Source organism: Myripristis murdjan, chromosome 18 (assembly GCF_902150065.1).
Source record: "Myripristis murdjan chromosome 18, fMyrMur1.1, whole genome shotgun sequence".
Lineage (NCBI taxonomy): Eukaryota > Metazoa > Chordata > Actinopteri > Holocentriformes > Holocentridae > Myripristis > Myripristis murdjan.
This window is the reverse complement of record NC_043997.1, coordinates 16,377,971-16,397,433: the sequence shown is the minus strand read 5'-3', so window position 1 is coordinate 16,397,433 and position 19,463 is coordinate 16,377,971. Positions and strand designations below refer to the sequence as shown.

At 40.8% G+C, this 19,463-nt stretch overlaps 1 protein-coding gene across 1 annotated transcript in view; it reads left to right on the top strand.

Annotated features, from left to right (window-relative positions):
- Nucleotides 1–19,463, top strand: part of LOC115376791 (phospholipid-transporting ATPase ABCA1) — a 185,306-nt gene that overhangs the window by 142,150 nt on the left and 23,693 nt on the right. The window contains exons 44-47 of the mRNA XM_030076559.1: nucleotides 7,597–7,659; nucleotides 10,462–10,568; nucleotides 12,008–12,149; nucleotides 13,438–13,572. Of these exons, the coding sequence (XP_029932419.1) occupies nucleotides 7,597–7,659; nucleotides 10,462–10,568; nucleotides 12,008–12,149; nucleotides 13,438–13,572 (447 nt within the window). The remainder of the gene's footprint in view (nucleotides 1–7,596; nucleotides 7,660–10,461; nucleotides 10,569–12,007; nucleotides 12,150–13,437; nucleotides 13,573–19,463) is intronic.

Below are 19,463 nucleotides of genomic sequence, written 5' to 3'. Positions count from 1 at the left end.
TTCACCAATCAGAGAGAATTGCTTTAGTTTAAACTACTGACATTTTGGGCACATAGGGCTGCTTTCATTGTGCAATTGTGCAGCAGATGGAGGTATACCACAAGAATAGACAATAGCAGTCATGGTACACAAGTAATGTAACACCATCTTTAAATTTAACACAACACAAAGACCACCTGATAGACAGTACACACACAAACTAAAGATCTAAACAGGGAACATGAGCCAAACAGCAATAAACTGGACTAAGGAAATGTCCATTGCCCAAAAGCATGCTGGGAATCTCCACTGACTGGAATTCACTCAGATGTTGGTCACCAAGAGAGACAGAAGATTTCTTTTCAATCAAAAGATTTCTTTTGATTTGATTGCATGGTTGTTAGAGTGGGTCTCCTAAACCGGTATGGTTTTAATAAGCAGGAATCTGAATTATTTTGCCCCAAAACAAATACAAATGCAAATACAAATAATGGTGGCTCCACACACCCCTGGCAACTGGGCATGAGGACTCAGGAAGATAGGGCTCTTAGCTGCTGTACAGCTCTGGTGAGCCCCTCCTTGTTGTGAGTGAAGTCGAGCATGCTGCGACTGCACTTGCCTCATCACCGGCGAGATTAACACTTCATCCGTCAGCAGATGTTCCTCCCCCACGGGGGCTTGGCGGCAGTAAGTGTCGCCACAGCGGCCCAGTTCGCAGCTTCGACGCTGACATCTGGACGATCTTACAACCCTTTGACGTCTCACTACCCCTCCACACTCCTTCCCCGCTGTCTCCCTGCTCTCACCACACTTCATCTTTCACTCCACGCTCACGGACACAGATGTGTGCCACATCCACCGGTATAATTAACGGGCTGGTGCTGAATAAAACAGTTGGATGGATAATGTATTACGAAAGATCTCACAAGGTGAAAGAATGTGGAGAGGGTGCTGGAATGTTCCCTCGTAGCCAGGTTTGCCAACTTTGGTCAACAGGCTAGAGTGAGGTGTTCAAATTAAAGCCTGTAGGTGTGTGCATGCATTCTTAACTAGTCATTATTTATTTAACTTAAACATCAACAAACGCCTGATTATTGGTTGTCAGACAGATACATAGACATTTTCCTGCAATGTGTGGACATTGGCTTTCCGCCTTCCAGCCTTATTTTGTATGACATAACTTTCCACTGATGTACAACAGCCTAATTAAAATGTCTTGCCTGAGCTGCTGAGATTTATAACAGCTAAGCCATAGTGCTAATTTACATGATGAAAATTGCTTTGCTCTACATTTTAAAGTCGAGATGAAATGAAAAATGCCTTTTTAACCCTTTTATATCACATCCCTGCTCATACTGTGCATCTCTTTAATGATATATGCCAAAAAAAATCTATTACTCAAATCTATTTTACTTCCATTAAAGCTAATTACGACACTTTCTTACATAGGCATGGACCAACCAATTTCAACCATTAATTTCATGACATCCACCTGTAAATCAATCTTATACTTATCGTGCCACAGAGCTAAGATTCACACCCACTTTTCAACGTTGAAATTCGAAACTAAACTAAACTAAAAGTAGTCATTTTCAAAAAATAAAAAGTCAAACCAAAACTGTGAGCATGCCTTGAAAACCAGCCAAAATTGAAATCGAAAATCTGAAATGAAATAACAGTAAAGCTAAATCTCTCACACACATCGTGAACAAGCACACTGGGGGGTGAGAGAGAGAGAGAGAGAGAGAGAGAGACAGAACTGCTGCTGGTGGTTGGCTCGGGTGCTTTCTATCAAATTTGCCCCATGGTCACATTTTATATTGAAACCAGTTTCATTATTATTCATAATGTGTTATTCCCACTTTCATCCTTTAAGTGGAGAAATACAGAACAAATCGCAGCCCATATTGACTCATTAACGAACACAGCAACTTGCTCTTCATTAAGTGACGATCCTGTATTATAATATGGGTGACAGCTCTAGCAACTGCGTAGCAACTGAAACAACAGCAGCTTATCACCTGGGGGTAACAAGCCGACTCTGGATGGAGCGTCTTACCTTTAACAGCCATCATGTGAACTCGGTCTGTGTTCGCAACACAGCAGCACCGTGGGAGAAAATGGGCCAATCCACAATCTGTCCTTACTGTCTATGAGCCAATATGATCTCTTCATGTAGGAAAAAAAAAAATTGTGTGCTAGTCAGTGTGTTTAGATTAGCCTACTCAATTTGCTCAGACAGAGTCTTGGCTATGGGCTGTTTTAAATGTTTTGAAATGTTTGCCATATTTTAAACTGGCATGAGATTTGTTGAGAGTGTGAGGCTGAACCTGAAGGCGTTTGTTTCACGCCAAATGTGTTAATGGTGGCAACAGTGCTTGTAGCTCTGTCCAGGGGATGAGTTGTAATCTGAGCTTTGTAGGGGCCTTTAAAATAACTAACGTCAGGGGTGTAGATACATAAATAAGTAATAGCCTAATAGGTGCTCTCTCCATGAGCAAGAGAGAGACTGAGAGACTGAGAGACTTCACAGCTCATTACTTGGTCCAATACTTTCACACAACAACCCACCACTTGAAATAGTTGTATCAAGTAGATTACAACAACCCAAAACTGCCCAAAATGTCAGTGATATTGCAACAACAAATTTTCAGTAGCCTGAAATAGGCCGGTCATACTGTACTAGTCATAATATAGTCATACTAGCAGTTGAATTCCAGTTGTCTTAAGCTGTTTTTTGTTTCTTAGTGGAAAACAATTAAACTGGCCAGGCTTGTAGACCCTGTTGGCAGCAGCAACCTTTTTTCAGCAGCATAGCAGCTAGTGTATAGGCTACTACCATTTTCAGTTCAATATATCATTAAGATAATGTTGGGTGATACAAATATTGGCTTGTTCTTCTAAATGAGTTTGAACGTTTGCGGTTTGCATGCTCTTAAAAGGCATAGTTAACGCAATCTTCGCACCATGCCAACATGTAAACCATGCAAACCCCTCCCTACTGGAGCTCAGTTCCCTCCAGCTCCCACATAACTTGAACTCTGGCTCAGACTTACAGAGATTAACTAAGTAACCAAAAAAACTGTACAGTTAAATAAAAAAAAGTGCTGCATTACTAACAAATTCAGTGCTCCAACAAGGTTAAGTGATGCATTAGAGTTGGCTGAGTTTTTCTAGTGTTGCCAAGCAGCTCAGCTGTTGTTGCTGAATAACCTCACAGCTGGCAATATATGTGTATAATATATATGAAGAGACAAACTGCAAAAAAGTAATGTCAAGTCATTTAGCCTCCTATTCAGTTTTAAAATCTTTTTTTTTTCTTTAAACAAATAAGGTCTGTCAAATGAGATAATCCCAGTTGTTTACAATGGTGATCAATTTGTTTCCAGACTTTTCTTGAATCAAACATCATTTTCTTGATGCTAATGAGCTAATCTGCCTTATTCTGACGTGTTTCAACACACTTGTTCCCTTCTTGCCTGAAACAAGTGAAACTGCACTGGATACAAGTTGGATTATCTCATGCCACTGGCCGATTTTTTCACTTGATTTCAGCAAAAACAAGATTTTAACACTGAATATGAGACCAAATTACTTTGAGATGGGGATTTTTTTGCAGTGCACAGAGGCCCATCACCATGCAAAAACAGCAGCTCTACAGCACAAGCCAGGAGGATACCTCCTGCAGCGCCCACATTAACTCCCACCACAGCTGTGCCCCATCCAGTAGGGGTGCAGCTAACAAATTGATCAATGAGCGCGTGGCTTCAGTGGCCGTGCACCACAGTCATAAATCTAGGCATGCCTCTGAAGCGATCGACACACCATCAATCATGTGTCGCATTCCTGCTCCTCCCCTTCCTTTTCCTGCTCCTCTACACAGGAACGCTTTGCTGCGTAACCCACCTGCTCGTCTCCACTTACCTGCTGTGTTAGCGTCGGCGCTGTAATCGATGGAGACTGTAATGGCAGTGTGTCTGTCTGTTAGCATTTTTAAAGCCCAGTGCTGTCAGTTTAACCTTCCAATCACTCAGTAATTCGACAGATAGAGAAGTTTTATGGAAGCCTGTGACAGCTGTTTGATTTTAGCGGACCAGGGAGCTTTGAGTGCCAGCATGCTGTTGGTCAGATTACATATTACCTTACATATTACACATTACTTATTTTTGATGATTGATTTGTTTATAGCTTGGGTCGGGAACCTCAGGCCCAAGGGTCATTTATGGCCTTCCTTTACGTTCTCTAGAACCCACTGCACTACCCACTTCTGTTTCCAAGAAAATATGTATTTGTAGCAAAATAGAAAATTGCTGTTATCCATTTGGATACACGTTACTTCACTTTACTCATTTATTAATTAATTAATTTATTTTCTATTTTCTTTACTTGTTAACAGCCTTTTCAATGAAAATTGTTATCACCCTTGCTATGAAAAAGATTCACCCTGGTTTACTGGTATTATTTTTTGTCTATCCTGTACCAATATATATATAAAAAAAAATCAATTTGAAACCTTACCATCACACTGGTACTGTGAGTGATTTTTAGTATGGACAGCCCAAATGGGAACAGTCCTCAAGACCAAACAGTCTACAAGCCAAGACTTGTAGTGATTCTGCATCTTGCTGCAGTGAATGTTTGTGGTTTGCACAGCCACCGCTGTCACATCCTCTCAAACTGTCTCATCTGATTAAAAGTTGCCCTGCTTATCATGGCAGCTGTTATGGTGCTGAAGTCAGGAGGGAATTATCCTTTAATTGCCTTCCTCTCTACATGTATTGCTGCTTTGATGTAGTGTTAGCAGTGCACATTATCAGTAAAAAGTAGTATGTGTAATCCAGGTTGATAAGCAGTGCCGCTGCCAAATGGCATTGAAAAAAACATCAGGACTCTCCGCAGCCCATGCAACAAACACTTTCAGTGTGCCAACTGTGTAATGAATGCATTGTCATTGTTTGCTAGGCTTGAAGTGGCATCACTAAATTCACATATGCCTGGCAGCATTCAGAATTTGACTGAGACTTCGAACTAACTTTTAAGTAGCCTAGGGAGTCTGCTTGAATCATGCCACTTTGCTGACGTGTTTCCTCCCTCATTTACTTCTTTATGAAATGTGAAAGCAACACTAGCCCCCCCCAAAATTTAGCCAGATTGTGTCATCGTGTCAAACCCCGTCATCTTGTAGAAGTTAAGCAGTCAGTGCTTCAAAAGCACAGATGGGTCTATTTTTATAGGTATGATTAATTTCTAAGCACTTCTCATGAGAAAGCTACAAAATGAAGAAAAGCCTGCACACTACTGTAGTTCAGACAGATGTCTTGAAGCTTCAGATCAGCTGCTCTCAGACCGGCTGCCACTGTTCCACATGTGGTGTTGCATTGATCTCTCCCTGCTCTCACTTTTGCCTGCTTTAATTATACATCACAGGGAGTGATACTGTAAGAGCATTCACAACAAAATAAAATCCACTGTACTCAATCAAAATGTTCCCACTCATTACCTGAGTTGACTGGCTGAACTTCAGTCATACCCTGTGGTGTGACCTAAATGTCTGGGGTTATTTTTTGAGGTATGATCCGTTTTCTTTTCTTTCAAATGATGGATATTTAGTTTAGGACTTCATACAGGAAATATATTCTTCCTGCTGTAGCAACATCAAATAGCAATTTTCGTATCTAGTCGCATTTCAGTGTCCCATGCTTTTTGGAGGCCCTAAGCATAGATCTGCATAGTGGCAACAAAGTTTTGTTGCAGAAAGTCATGCTATAAGAACACTATCACTTTATACATCATTGGACTCCTTAGAACAATAAAAGAACTTTAATTTGTGCTTGCATGCACTTTTTTTTTTCTTTTTTGTTTCTCTGTCATCACCACCTGACAGATAGTGTGTTTCATCATCTTAAGATGTAATTGCTGCACATTGCTTCATGATGATTGACAGTTTGAGGACCCTGAGAATTTGCTGACTGGTGTGGTCCATCACGTCTATAGTGAAGAAGCACCACATAAACATCTTTCCACGCTCCACATGATGAAAGTGAATTCACTGATGTTTCCCGCAATAGTCTTGTTGTGAGAAGGAGCGTCTTCACAACATCTACCCATACCTTGTTTATGGCTGCACTGTGACCCACAGTGACGTAAACGTTGATCTGTCATGTCTATTTCTTGTGGATGTGCTTTTTCTTTCCATACAGCAATATGCTCTCCATTACACAATCTTTTAAAACTGATTTCTTTGAGTGACTGAGGCTGCTGACGGGGAGTAAGAGCCCTAACTGCAGTGCTTGGTCTCTGATCTGCCTATAGGACGTGCCAGCCATGCATATATACACAAACATGCATAAATGCACAGACACAGCTGTGACCAAGAAGTGTACTTTTAACTTTAAAAACCTTAAAAACAGCCAACAGTTGTCACTTTCTTCCATTCCTCAAAGGAGCACAGTGCTGTCCTTGCTTTTGAATGCTAAATGAGATCTTAACTGTCACACTCAACAACAACAAGGACCTTGTCTAGCTTTTCATGTAAGAGAAGAAATCAGTGTTCCTTTGAAACCACTTTGAAACAATATCTTACTCTAACACGGTGTTGGATGTAGGAAAACATCTCGCACACTAAGAAGCTGGTGTTGCTGAATGTTTGCCAGGTGTATTTTCTCTACATTAACAAATCTTCTGACTCTAAAGGATTTTTTTTTTCTCCACCCGCTCTGCTGAGATTTCCAGACAATGTAGAATCGAATGCAAATTTCGAAGGCTGGGGCCGGTCAGCGGGGGAGGATATGGATACAGCATTGAAAGTTTTGAAGTGCGAAGTGGAAAAACCGCAGCCACATTCTCATTTCCAGTTTTGCTACATGATCTTGGCAGGAGGCTGACTCACAATCAGAATGCGAGATGTTGCACTCTAGTTTTCTGACTTTTTCTTTCTTTCTTTTTTTTATTTTTTATCCACTTGTACCGTGTTTTATTGTGTTCTGAAAGTACACTTTTACAGTGAAGCATCAGGCTTACTTAGCAATGTCACCTCACTTCGTAATAAGTATTGGGGTCGTATTATTCCTGAAAAGATAAGCGTAAGCTGTAAGTAATTGCAGCTGTGGTTAGTTGGTGTCCAAAGCACACAACAAATTGGGAATTTGTGACTGTGCTGAACCCTATTGAGGTCACCAATGTATTCAAAGTGCAGACAACTTTCCTCATGAATACAAAGAAAGCCAGAAATACTAATATGCCCATGCCCTCTTTCTCCTTCATACAGTATGCAAGTATCTTTCTTTCTTTTTACCTCGTCCTGCCTGCCTCCCCTAAATTTTGCAAATTATCCCTTCCTGTTAAAATTGGTTTTTCTCCCTTTCTCTCCCTCTCTCTTGCTCGCTTTCTCCGCCGGCTCCTTCTACCTCATCTCCTCCCTGCTGCTCTGGTCTATCGTTACATATTTTCTCATGCCTTCCTCTCTGCTATCTTTCTCACTGTCTGCTCTCTGCCCTTCCCTTCCTCCCTCCCACCTGCTATTTCTTCCTCTCTCTCTCCGTCTTTCTCTCTCTCTCTTTCTGTCTCTCTGTTTCGCTGGCTGGCTCGTTGATTAATTTCATTGTCTGCTCCCTGCAGGTATACCCTGGGAAGAAGACCCCTGCTGTGGACAGGGTATGTGTGGGTGTACCTGCCGCAGAGGTGAGCCTAATGCTGCAGAAACACACAGACACTTTTCAAACCTATAGTTAGTTTGCTTTGGTTTCAAGCAGTTGACTTTGTTGCATATCAAATTTTCAAGCAAATCATAATTTAATAATAGAAACAATGTGGGTGTAAATCAACATGGAGAAACAGTATAACCCGTAATTTCTAGATTGGTTATTCCATGATGAAGTGCCTCCTGTAGCTGAACCAGATCACAGTGGAGTCACATTTTCGCTCTAAATGAATTGCTGCGGGACTGATACTGTATGTAAACCTGCTCTTATAATTGCTGAGTTCCCATTAGCCGAAATAACTTGAACAAAGGGGGGAAACTGCTGCAGGGTTCAAAATACACAATTATACCAATAACACCAAATACTCCACAATTTGGAGTGTTTACTCCATTTAGGGGGCAGTTTCATTCAAACTGCAGTGTGCACCCCATTGAACAGTTCTATGGTGATTACAACATCTAAATGGCTATATACAGTATGCCCAGGCAAAAACTCAGTTACATAGAGTTTAAAAATGAAAGTGGAAGTACATTTCTAAGAGTATGTCCTCTGAGATATATGACGAAAAAGCGTAAAGCATTACCTTATGAGCTTCGCTGGTGGATTTGCTTGATATTAACAGCTGTGTGTGCACCTCACTTTAATGTGTAACAGTTTCTTTATCACAGGGTCTAAAGCTCGGCTGTGCGTAGTCAAAAAGAAGCTGGGCTAAATGAGAGCTAAAGCATAGACGCAACATTTAAATGATGTCTAATGCTCAGGGGGGAAATAACCACCTCAAGACCAATTGAAAATGCACAAAGGCTGCCTAAAAATCTGGGTCTCAGTTCTCCTCTGTGTGAGCTTTCCAGGAATGAGAATGTAACCCAAACCATCCACAGGAAACTACCCCAAAATGCATAATGTTGAGAAGGAACTATACGTATATTGATATCTGATGGAAAACTGCATGTGCTTTTAACTGGTTTTAACACCACAGAAGGTCAAATATGGCAAAAAAGTGTGTTACTCTAAATTTGCTAAATTTACAGAAGCTGGAATTGGATTTGTTTTGATTTCCCTCCACTGCCAGTAACTAACCGTGTGGGACGACAGGTTGCCAAGACTCTGTCCAATAAACAAGCTACTTGCGAGGGCATGTGACTTTTGTTTTCCAGCCTTGGTTTACTTTTAATTGGCCATATGAAACTTGATGAACCAATTATAAAAATAAAAAAAAGTAAGTTTTTCCACTGTGGTTTGAACAAACAAAACAAACGAAGACGTGATCACACCATACTAGGTGTAAAATGCCCTTACACATGCACTGCTGTAAAAAATAAATATCTGTTGCAGTGGCATGATTGTGTATAATCAATGGTTATATGCCATAGACAAGCAGTGCACACTCAAGGGGAATACTTACCGTCTTATCCAATCCAGCATTTGTTATGGATGTGCTAAAGGGCTTTATCACAGAATATCAATCATGTAATGCACACAAAATGTTACGCATAACCTATCCACACATACACACACACACACACACACACACATGCACAGACATAATACAACCAGGTGCTCTGACTTAAACCTGATCTCAGGCACTGACAGGCACCTACGCTTCGTGGGCTTTTCCGCTGGCATCTGCCCTGCCACTGATTACTCAAAAGCCCAATGTAAATGCCAGTGGAATAATGTGACTCACAGGCCTCTGCTGATCACACACTGCATTGTCATGCATTATTTACGTCAGGCTTAGCCATCTTCTGCGCATCCACAAGCCCGGGTCACAAACAAGCATGGATCAATGAATGACAGAAATCAAATATTTATGCGGGAGCCGGAGAACCTAAGGAAGGTCACCTGACCACAGGGCTCCTCAGCGGCAACTTCCTGCTGCGAGCCTCAAGAAGGAAGGGGAGGTGGCAGCGCCATCAGGGAGCAACAGATGAGAAAGAGGCGCGAGAAAACAAGGAGGCGAGAGGCTAATGTTTGCTGTAATCAGTAATTTACTCAGACAAATAAATGCTGTTGGGAATGGGCTGTTTGTTGTTTGTTGCTGTGTGCCTATGTGCGCACATGTGTGTATCTTGTTGATTTAGTGTCTGTAGTTTTGTTTGTGTATGGAATTTTCTGTCACTTTGTTGTTTTAGGTATTGAGAGCCTTGGCAAAACAATCAGGCAAACCCCATACATTGTAGTTAATTTAAACAGTGGGGCATTTCAATTATTTGCTGTATGCAAATTTTGAAACAGTCTATATAAACTGCAATACATAGGTTAATAGCTGCTGTTTATCTTAAAAAAAAATCCCAAACACTCATTTGCAGGCCAATTAGAAATGTTGTATACAGTAAAGCACCATGCTGCATAAAATCCCAATTCTTACCAGAAAATTAACCTCATATGCAGAATCAAACTCTTGTTTTGAAAAAAAATTGCTAGTGGAATGAGATAATCCCACTTGTTTCTGAAGCATATCATCTTGTTTTTAGAATGTATTTTTTATTTTTATTATTATTTTATTTTATCCTAGTGGGCTGCTCTGTCTTTTTTTCCTTGTTTCGATGTATTTATACTTCAGCTCCTGAAGTGAAACTGCATTGGAAGTGAGTGGGGTTAGTTCATGCCACTGGCAGATTTTTTTCACTTGTTTTAAGAAAAACAAGAGACTAAATTGTTGTGGTGGAATTTTTTTGCAGTGCATGCTCCTCTCACAATAACATTACTGTCTGGCTTGTATTCATAAAGCGTGCCTAATATTCTTTTCTGACAAAGCCTTCCCTGTTGTCTCCTGCAGTGTTTTGGCTTGCTGGGAATCAATGGGGCAGGAAAAACCACCACCTTCAAGATGCTGACAGGAGACATCCCAGTCTCCGGTGGAGAGGCCTTCCTAAATGGATACAGGTGAGGCACCAGCTTCCGCTAGTGCACCAAGCCACTTATCATAATTAGCCACCCAAGATGGTAGCTCAGATGGGGATTGAGCCGAGAGATATTTTTTTGGCTCACTCCCTTTTCTCAGCAGCTCCTGTACACTGCAACATGGCTTTCTATTTCTCTATCTCTTGCACTCTCATTCTTTGTTATTCTTGGCCAGGTTTTCTCGGTGCCTTTTCAACTTTGGTTCTCTCATGTCCCCCCTCTCCTATATTTTCAGAGATCCTGAAAATTCGGCATTCTCTTTCTTCCTACCTCTTACACATCTCGCACATATTTCATTCCTTTTCACATTCGCGCCCTGTACCTTGCTCTCTTTTTTGTCTCTGCCTCACACAATCAATCCTAAAAAAAACTTTGCACATGCCAAAAAAGGTGCCTTGACACTAGCAGTAGGAGATTCGAGCACTTGAGTGCGGGAAAGCTTACTCTTTCTTATTTTTAGGAACAAACAACATTTTCCCTTTGCATGCATCTCTAAGAAAGCAAACCCAAGCATCGGGATGAGGCTGGTTCAGTGAGAACTGCTGCCAGTTTCGTATCACAGTGGTTGCCGTAGTTATTCATTTATACATCTGGTAATTGACTTTGTGTTGAACAAAGAGACAGAGCTGAATAGAGCAAGGCCTAACACAGCGGTGTTAATGTTGATTAATGTGGCTAACAGAGATCAAAGAAAAATCGCCTAGACCTTTAGGGGAAAGAAAAACCAAAAAGAGAGAAAAACAGATGCGAATACGCCCACTCTTCTGTTTTCAGCTCATTACACTTACTGTGCAATGGCAAGAGAAATGATCAACACTGAACAGAAGCAACGGCATCCCTCATACACAAGTTTGTGCTCCCTTCACAATTTTCTTTCCTACTTGTGATTGTCTTTTAGATTCAAAGAGCTGTCATTCATGCCTGCATTCGGTCTCTGATTACTGCCTGGTATGTCACTGTGAAGTACCAGGCTAGCCCCATGTCTGATGACAGCAGAGAATATTTTTTGATCTGCAACATTAGTCGTTAACCTCCCTTTTGAGGGGAGATGACATACAATAGGCCCTGTGGCATCAGGGAGAATGAGTCATTTTTCCAGACAGATAATTTTGGCAACAGTCTCTTGAGACCAAGAGCTCAAAAATATGAAATAAACCACTATGCTGTTGTATATTAGTTTTACCCACTAAACAGAGCAATTTTCCCCAATAAACAAATTTTAGTCTTAGTTATCTTCGAAATACAACAGGCAGCTGAAATGCAGCATATGCTCTTTCCAGCTTGAAACAAACTGATTTTATTTCATATTTGACATTGCACTCCCTTTGCTGCTGAAACATTTAATATTATTTGTGAATCTGTGATGCATTGTTCCAACGTTAATTTCACTCTTCAGACCTCTAAATTGCTCTCTCTCCCAGCATACAGACAGAAATGCAGGACGTGCACCAGAACATGGGCTACTGCCCCCAGTTTGACGCCATCGATGACCTTCTGACCGGCCGAGAGCACCTGGAGTTTTACGCCAGGCTGCGAGGGGTACCAGACATAGAGGTCTCCATGGTAACCATTACATTCTGACCAACTCTTTTTTCATCCGTGAAAGTTTTTTTTTTCTCCAGTGGTGCAGTTCAGAATTCAGTGGAGCTGCCTATGGCTCATCTCGTTATGCTCCATATGATGAACACAAACAGACAAGCTGTCATAATTGTAACATCAGATAAAGATTAAAAAAAACAACTGGAATGTTCTACTTCTTCCGTGACTGACAAGAAATGGGTATTTGCTCTCAGAAGTTTTTTTTCCATCACAATACTTTTCAGCTAGAATGTGCATGTAGGGCAAGCTGAAGCACATCTCAAAGTGATAGATAACCTCAATGGGAGAAGCCATATATAATGAATAATGGCCGGTGGTAGAAAAGCTGCGGCTGTGGGTTATGGCTCTACATAATTCACCATGCCCAGTGGTGTGGCCGGCCCTGCGCGGCCTCGCTGCACTCCTCCTGCACCGCCCCCTCAGCAACAGTGAGATCAAAAGAGAGAGAGGCTGGCTGCGGCCATAGGCCTCAGACCCTGCGCCAGGGCTTTGATCTCCTCGCTGCTGTGCACAGGGACCCAGTTCTGTGCCACTAGCATCGCTCTCCATTTTGTCGTGGTCCATTGTGATGTGCTTTGTTTGGAGGCCATTCTCAATCCAGCACGAGTCTTCACAAAGTCGTGTTTGTATTATCGATAAACAAACGTGTGAAGAGTTCATCTGCAGAAAAGTGATAAATACATTCCTGAAAACAAAATAAACTGACTCTTGTTTGTAGTACTTCACATGGCTTTTCTGAATCCAAAATAACAATTTTTGAAGCAAAAGCCAATGTCCCCTATGTAGAAGCTTGCTACTATGATTTTTTGATTGATATTACCTGGAAAGAAACATATAATTCATAGAAATGAATGTAATTAGAGCTGTATGCCTTTGCAAACAATCTCTTCATGTATAAATGTGAAAGGAGTGTAAATGGCAAACTCGGTGCAGTTTTTGGTGACACCTGAACATGACCTTGGAGAACTGCTGGTGTAATTCGTTTTGGAGACACTCCTGCTAGCTCATGTTTTAGGGGAGGTTGTTGAAATAGCAAGGAGACCGATAATGCACCGCAGTCGCCCGTGAGGAATGTCTTACAGTGATGCCAGCTGTCATGTCTTGTCCTTGAAAACCACAGAGCTGGAAAACAATAGTTGTTGGGGAAGTGTTATATCATGAAAACATGAGTCTGCTGGTGGAATGATGCCAACACTGCTCTGGACACCTTAACAGGCCAAGTCACTTTTTTGTTTTTTCTTCTTTGTAATAGGTGGCGGAGTGGGGAATCCAGAAACTGGGATTGGTCAAATATTCCAACAAGTCGGCAGGAACCTACAGTGGGGGGAACAAACGCAAACTGTCCACAGCAATGGCCCTGATTGGTTGTCCTTCAGTGATCTTCCTGGTAAGATGCAACCTGAGTGATAGTTGTAGGTGGTGAAATTTTTATTGTTATTATTTATAGAGGGAATAACACTGTATCAAACACTTTTTAATAAGAACTGTATCTATTTGTCTTCTATAATCGTCCCCCTCAGTATGGTATTAATGCATTTTATAGCTGTGAAGAACCTTTGGATTACATTGTGCATCAGCCATCTTTTGTTTTCAGGGTGGTAAGAAAATAATAGAGTGTAGGCATTTTTGCTAAAATACGCCTCAAAAAAATGAAGAGGAAAAAAAGAGTTCTGGATCAAACTGGCAAATCCTTGCTGAATTTCCTGAGGGATTACAAGTAAATTGCTTGTAGATGAGAGGGGTGTGTTTTTTTAGGGGTCACTCACTGGTCATACTTTAATTCATTTTTTCAGGAAAGAACCAATTTCTTTTGAAAAACTTTAAGCACACACAACAGTGTTTGCAGGCATTAAAGCCTTATTCATCAGGTCTTAAAACTGAGGGCAAAAGTCTGCAGCGGCACTTCAGCTAAGTATTTTCTCTGTGATGGAAGATTAATGAAGGCATGACTCAGAATGCATTGCATCACATGCTTTCAGCAGAGAGGCTTTACCATGTATTAGGGAGTCATGCTCTGGTTATTAGCAGGGACAAACTTTGTAGGCCTTAAATTGTGCTTGAATTGAGTATATATGTTACTTATATAATAAAGAGGAATGTCTTGTCCTATTTCCGCTGCTCTGATTACAAAGTAAACTTGCTCTGGCTTAGCTGTGAAGACACAACTGAGCATTATCAACAGTGCTATAACAATACTGGAAAGCTGAAAAATACATCCTGGTGTCCTGGCATTTGAGCAGGCTGTCATGGTCCCAAAGCATTAAAGGAATGGTTCATCCATTTTTTTAATATTTTATGATTTACGCCCTATGTGGTATGTAGGGCACCGATGCTGTCCTCCTGTCTGAACAGCCCAAATGCTAACTGGGCTGCTAACTGGGCTGTGTCGATATTCCACAATTAGCTTTCTGTCAAAATAATCATCCAAATTAACACAGTTTAAGACCACTTTTACAAGAGTCATTTCCCCAAAAAGAAAGTGTACAAATGATTTTCAAGCATACAAACACAATATTCTTGATTTAATTTGCTGTTTGCTGATGTGGTGTACTGGCTCACATGCGCAGGACTTGCAATTTGGACAGGAATCCTTCAAAAGATCTGAGAAAAACTACACTGATGTCATAATAATAAAGACATAAGTAATAATAATAAAGACAGAATCCATACAGAGCACAGACGACATAGGAAACTGTGCAGCTCACCTTTCATTACAAGTCAACACATATCAAAATATGTCTTCTTGGATTGGACAATTAAATACAAAGGACTTGGTTTAAGATCGCAAAATATTTAACTTGTATTTTTTTTTTTTTTTTTTTTTTTTTTTTTTTTAATGATGAACACCCCAAAACCGGCATTGTGGTAGTGCATTCTTTATTCTTTATTCTTTATTCTTTTAATTGGATACTCATTAATTTCCAGAAAGTCCACACAAAAACATCAATAATAATAACAACAAGTATGTATCAATAACACAAAAAGACAAAAACAAGCAAAATGTAAAGATCAGTAAATAAGTAAAAATAAATAAATAAATAAATAAATAAATAAACAAATATAGAAACCTATACTGAAAACAAAAATGAACTTGTCAAATGCACAACAAGGAAAGCAAACAGTAAAAACAATCAAAAATTCTCAGACAGATAAACCCCAATAATATCTGTAAGAAATTCATTAGTGTTTGTTTTTGTTGTTTGTTTGTGTAATAACTTTTTAAAAAGAACATGAGAACAGTGAGAAGGATGAGAGGACAGCATCACGCCTCACATACAACATGAAGGTTATTTCAAAATGAGTAAAGTATCCCTTTAAGGGCTTGACTCGGGCTGAAAAGCAGCATTGTGAGCAGGGAGAATGTCTTTCAACCAGAGGACGTTGGTTCAAGCCTTGTGGTCTGCAAGCAGTAACCCCGCTGAAGTGTCTTTCAGCAAGTCATTGAATCCCTGCCAGCTGCAGGGCTGCTGTTCTGTCGTTGACCCTGACCTCCCACTCCTTGAAAGCAAGAAAGAATTCTCTCCTGCGCTCAGTTACGACTAACATTACTATTATGATTATTACCAGATCTGGTAAAACAAAATGTCTTAAAGAAGTCATTTAAAATAGTTTAAAATAGTTGGTGGGCCATGCAAATAAAGATGAAACAGAAGAAACATCTCTGCACATAACTTTAAATGCACAACTTCAGATCGCCTCATTATTGTGCCAAAGTTAAATCTATTTACCTTTCTCTGCCACGCCCGTTTTTAAGAGATTGTGGGCCCTATCTTGCGCCAGACTCCCTAAACCCGCTATTTCCGGATTTAGGATTTAGGAAGAGGCGTTCCCCCGTAAAAGTTGCTATCTTGTGCACCTCCCACTATCCGCAAAACACCTCCGCTAGGCATGTTTTGGGCGTTACGCCAGTTAAACCAATCAGTGTGCCAGGTGCCATTGCCTTTAAGGGCAGGATGCGCTATCCTAAATCCTAAATCCTAAACCCGTGATGGAGAGAGGGACGTAGATTTTCTCAGGGCTTCTACTGAGGCTAAAGCAAGTTGGCTTTATATACATATTATATATTATATTATAGGCGAGTTAATTCGGGAGGTGGAGCCACATGTGTCCAAGTGGACGTGTCACAAGGTTGTACTGATTGAGTAAAATCCCCGGGTCACACCACACACACACAAGAGGCAGAGGTGGAACTATGTGTAAACTAATTTATTGACAAGGTAGATTGGGCAAATAAAATATTAAAAATAAAAATATAGCACAGCTGCTGGCTTATGATAAAACAATAAAACGTGCTGGGGTAAATGTCCAATTAAAACAGTCTTTCCTCTAAACAGTCTATATGAGTAATATACTCAGTCCATTCCGGCGGCGTCCCGGTATCAGTCCCACCGTGTGCGTGGCGAGGCTCCGTCGGGGCGCGCATTGAAGCCGCCTGGGCGCGCTCTGTAACAGCCCAAACTTTAGGGATAGCGGATAGCGGGTGGTCCTGACCACCCGCTATCCGCTATCCCTAAAGTGTGTGCACAAGATAGCAACTTTAGGGATAGCGCATGAAACACACCCACGGACGCACCTCCAGGCGCAAATGATGCAGTCGGCATAACGGATAGCGGGTAGCGTGGGCGCAAGATACCTTTTAGGGATAGCGTAAGTTCCTAAATCCGCAATTTGCGGGTAGCGGGTAGTGGCAGCGGATAGCGGGTGGCACAAGATAGGGCCCTGTAACTTCCAGTCAGCTACCTGGCCAACAAGTTAGTTAATCAAATGAATTACAGCTAGAAACTAGAAATGGCTATCACACATATGTCACAGGATTATTTTGCTCTACAAGCACTTTATGTCGGTGTTCATTCACACATTTGTTAACAAATATACACATTATGTACTGTCTACTTTTTCAGCATCTCCTGCTCGGTCTAGTGTTTGAGGGTCGAAACGTTGCGCCGTCTACTTTCATAAGCTTTCTAAGTAAAGAAAAAATATTCCATCTTGCTTTAAATGGCTTTTTATTTCCATGTTCGTTCCTACATTTTTACACACATAGACATGTTATACACTAAAATTGTTCACCGTTTTCTTGTTGGATCAAATGATGACAGGGGTCAAAGTAATCTGACCTCTGCTTTGTGGGAAACAATTCTTGGAAGCTGGCAACATGAACTTCAAGGTTTCGCGAGCAGCCACACAAACGTCTTTATTCACCACACTTTATTTCTGTATTCATCCCCACACGTTTAAACAAACCTACACATGTTTTGTTTCGTCACATCTTTTGAGTCTAACTGCACCAGGGTTGAAGCAATTGCACTCCCATTTTTTATCATGAAAAGCTTCAAAAGATGTGTGAGACGGTGGATTTGCTGTCGCACCGGAAGTTTCAAGACGAAGTGAACAAAGATGGCCCCTCCCTTGTTGTCATGGAAAATGAGGCAACTAAACTGATTTTGATTTCCATTGTTATGAGCGAATTAACACAGCAGATCACGTTGCAAAGAGCAATCTTTTCAATCAATGCATGGCGCGAATTTAATATTGATGAACATTTTCCAGGCATTTGTTTTCTGACTCAGTTCACAGGATGCAGAGCTCTCCCCTCTCTCGCTTGGCTGCATGTCAGTTTAGCCTTCACTCGGAGGCAGCGGGATAGCGTGTTGTCAGTGTCAGTTTCCTTTCTGTGTGGAGGCACAGGGAGCCTTGGCGGCCTTGAGGCAGCAGCACATAGGCTTTGCACAGGGACACATTGGGCATGGTGATGGAAATACCTCATGGGATTTGTAGGATTCTGCTAGTGGAGGAGCAGTGTGCCTGGAACAAAACTGGGTGATGGACTGAGTCCTGTCACTCTGTAATCATGCATGGACAGACTAGCCCTGAGGAAAAAGAAACAGCAAGTCACTCAGACTGTGTGTGTGTGCGTGCGTGTGTGTTATGGATTGGAGTGTGCTTTAGTGAGTGTGCCTACATTATGTGTGCATATTTGGTTTGTGTATGCTCTAGATTTATAGTAAATACGCCAGTGCATTGCATTCAGCAGTTTGAGTGTGTGTGTGTGTGCCTGTAGGTGTGTGTCTGTGTGTGCCAGCGATTCTCCCATTTCATTTGACCTGCTTTGAAAGTTTCTTGCACCCCTAGTCCATCCCACCCTCCTTCTCTTTATCTTTGCTCGTCTTTTGTCTCTTTATTCTCTCTCACTCCCAATTTTTCCTCCATGAAATGCGTCATATGAAAAGCCCTTTTACTCTGCTTTGATCCCGCTAGCCAGCATTACTGATTGCACTGAAACACAAAGCAGTCATCATATGAAATTAATGTTTTCTTTTTTTTTTTCCAGTTGAAGAGCAACTACCAACATTACGAATGCTGTTTCCAGCAAATGTTGTGTGGTATTGTCTATTCAGTTAGTGACAATCAGTAGATAATGTCATGTATTTGAATGCACCTGTGTGCTTACAAATGTTTGAGTATAGACAGAAATGATAGTAAAAGACCGAAAATCTGTCACATTATCAATATCAGATATTTAAAAAACCATGAAAATCCTTTCAACAAATTATTTAGTCTCTTCTATTTTTTAGAGTAAGTAATTTAATTAAGTCAGTTGAAAAAAATCCACCATTGGGATAAGGAAGTGTCACCTGTTTCCAATGCAGTTATACGTGTTACAGAAAGACAATATAATAATACACTCAGTGGCCACTTTATTAGGTCCAACTGCTCACTCTAATACAATCCAATACAGCTGTTCTGCCGTAAGGTTTACTTTTCTGATGCCTATAATGCTCAGGTTTTCTTCTTGTCACAGTAATAGAGGTGTTCATTCAACTCTGTTTGACACTGAGCTCACAGTTCATGCTGCTGGTACTGGATTGCATTTTACTAAGAGGTGTTTCTACTATTCTGTCCCCACTCATGTATATAAATAGGGAGGACAAAAACTTGCCTCTCAATATAATGTGGTCCAGTACAAGACCTCTGCAAACTACAACCTCAATAATAAACATAGAATTAAATGTATACATTCTCCACAATTAGTTGTTGCATTGAACTGTATTAGATTGTGCAGGTGTACTTAATAAAGCCACTGAATGTATAAACAATATTGCAAGAAAAAAAAAAAGTCAGGATAAGTCCAATCACTTCACTGGCATCAAAAAAGTGACAATTCAAGGAAATTCTTGGAAGCAGTTGGTCTGCGTTGGAAATGAGTGAAATGATCTAACCCTGCTGGCAGATGTTTTTTTTTTTTTTTTTCTTCTCACTTGTTCCAAGAAAAGAGGA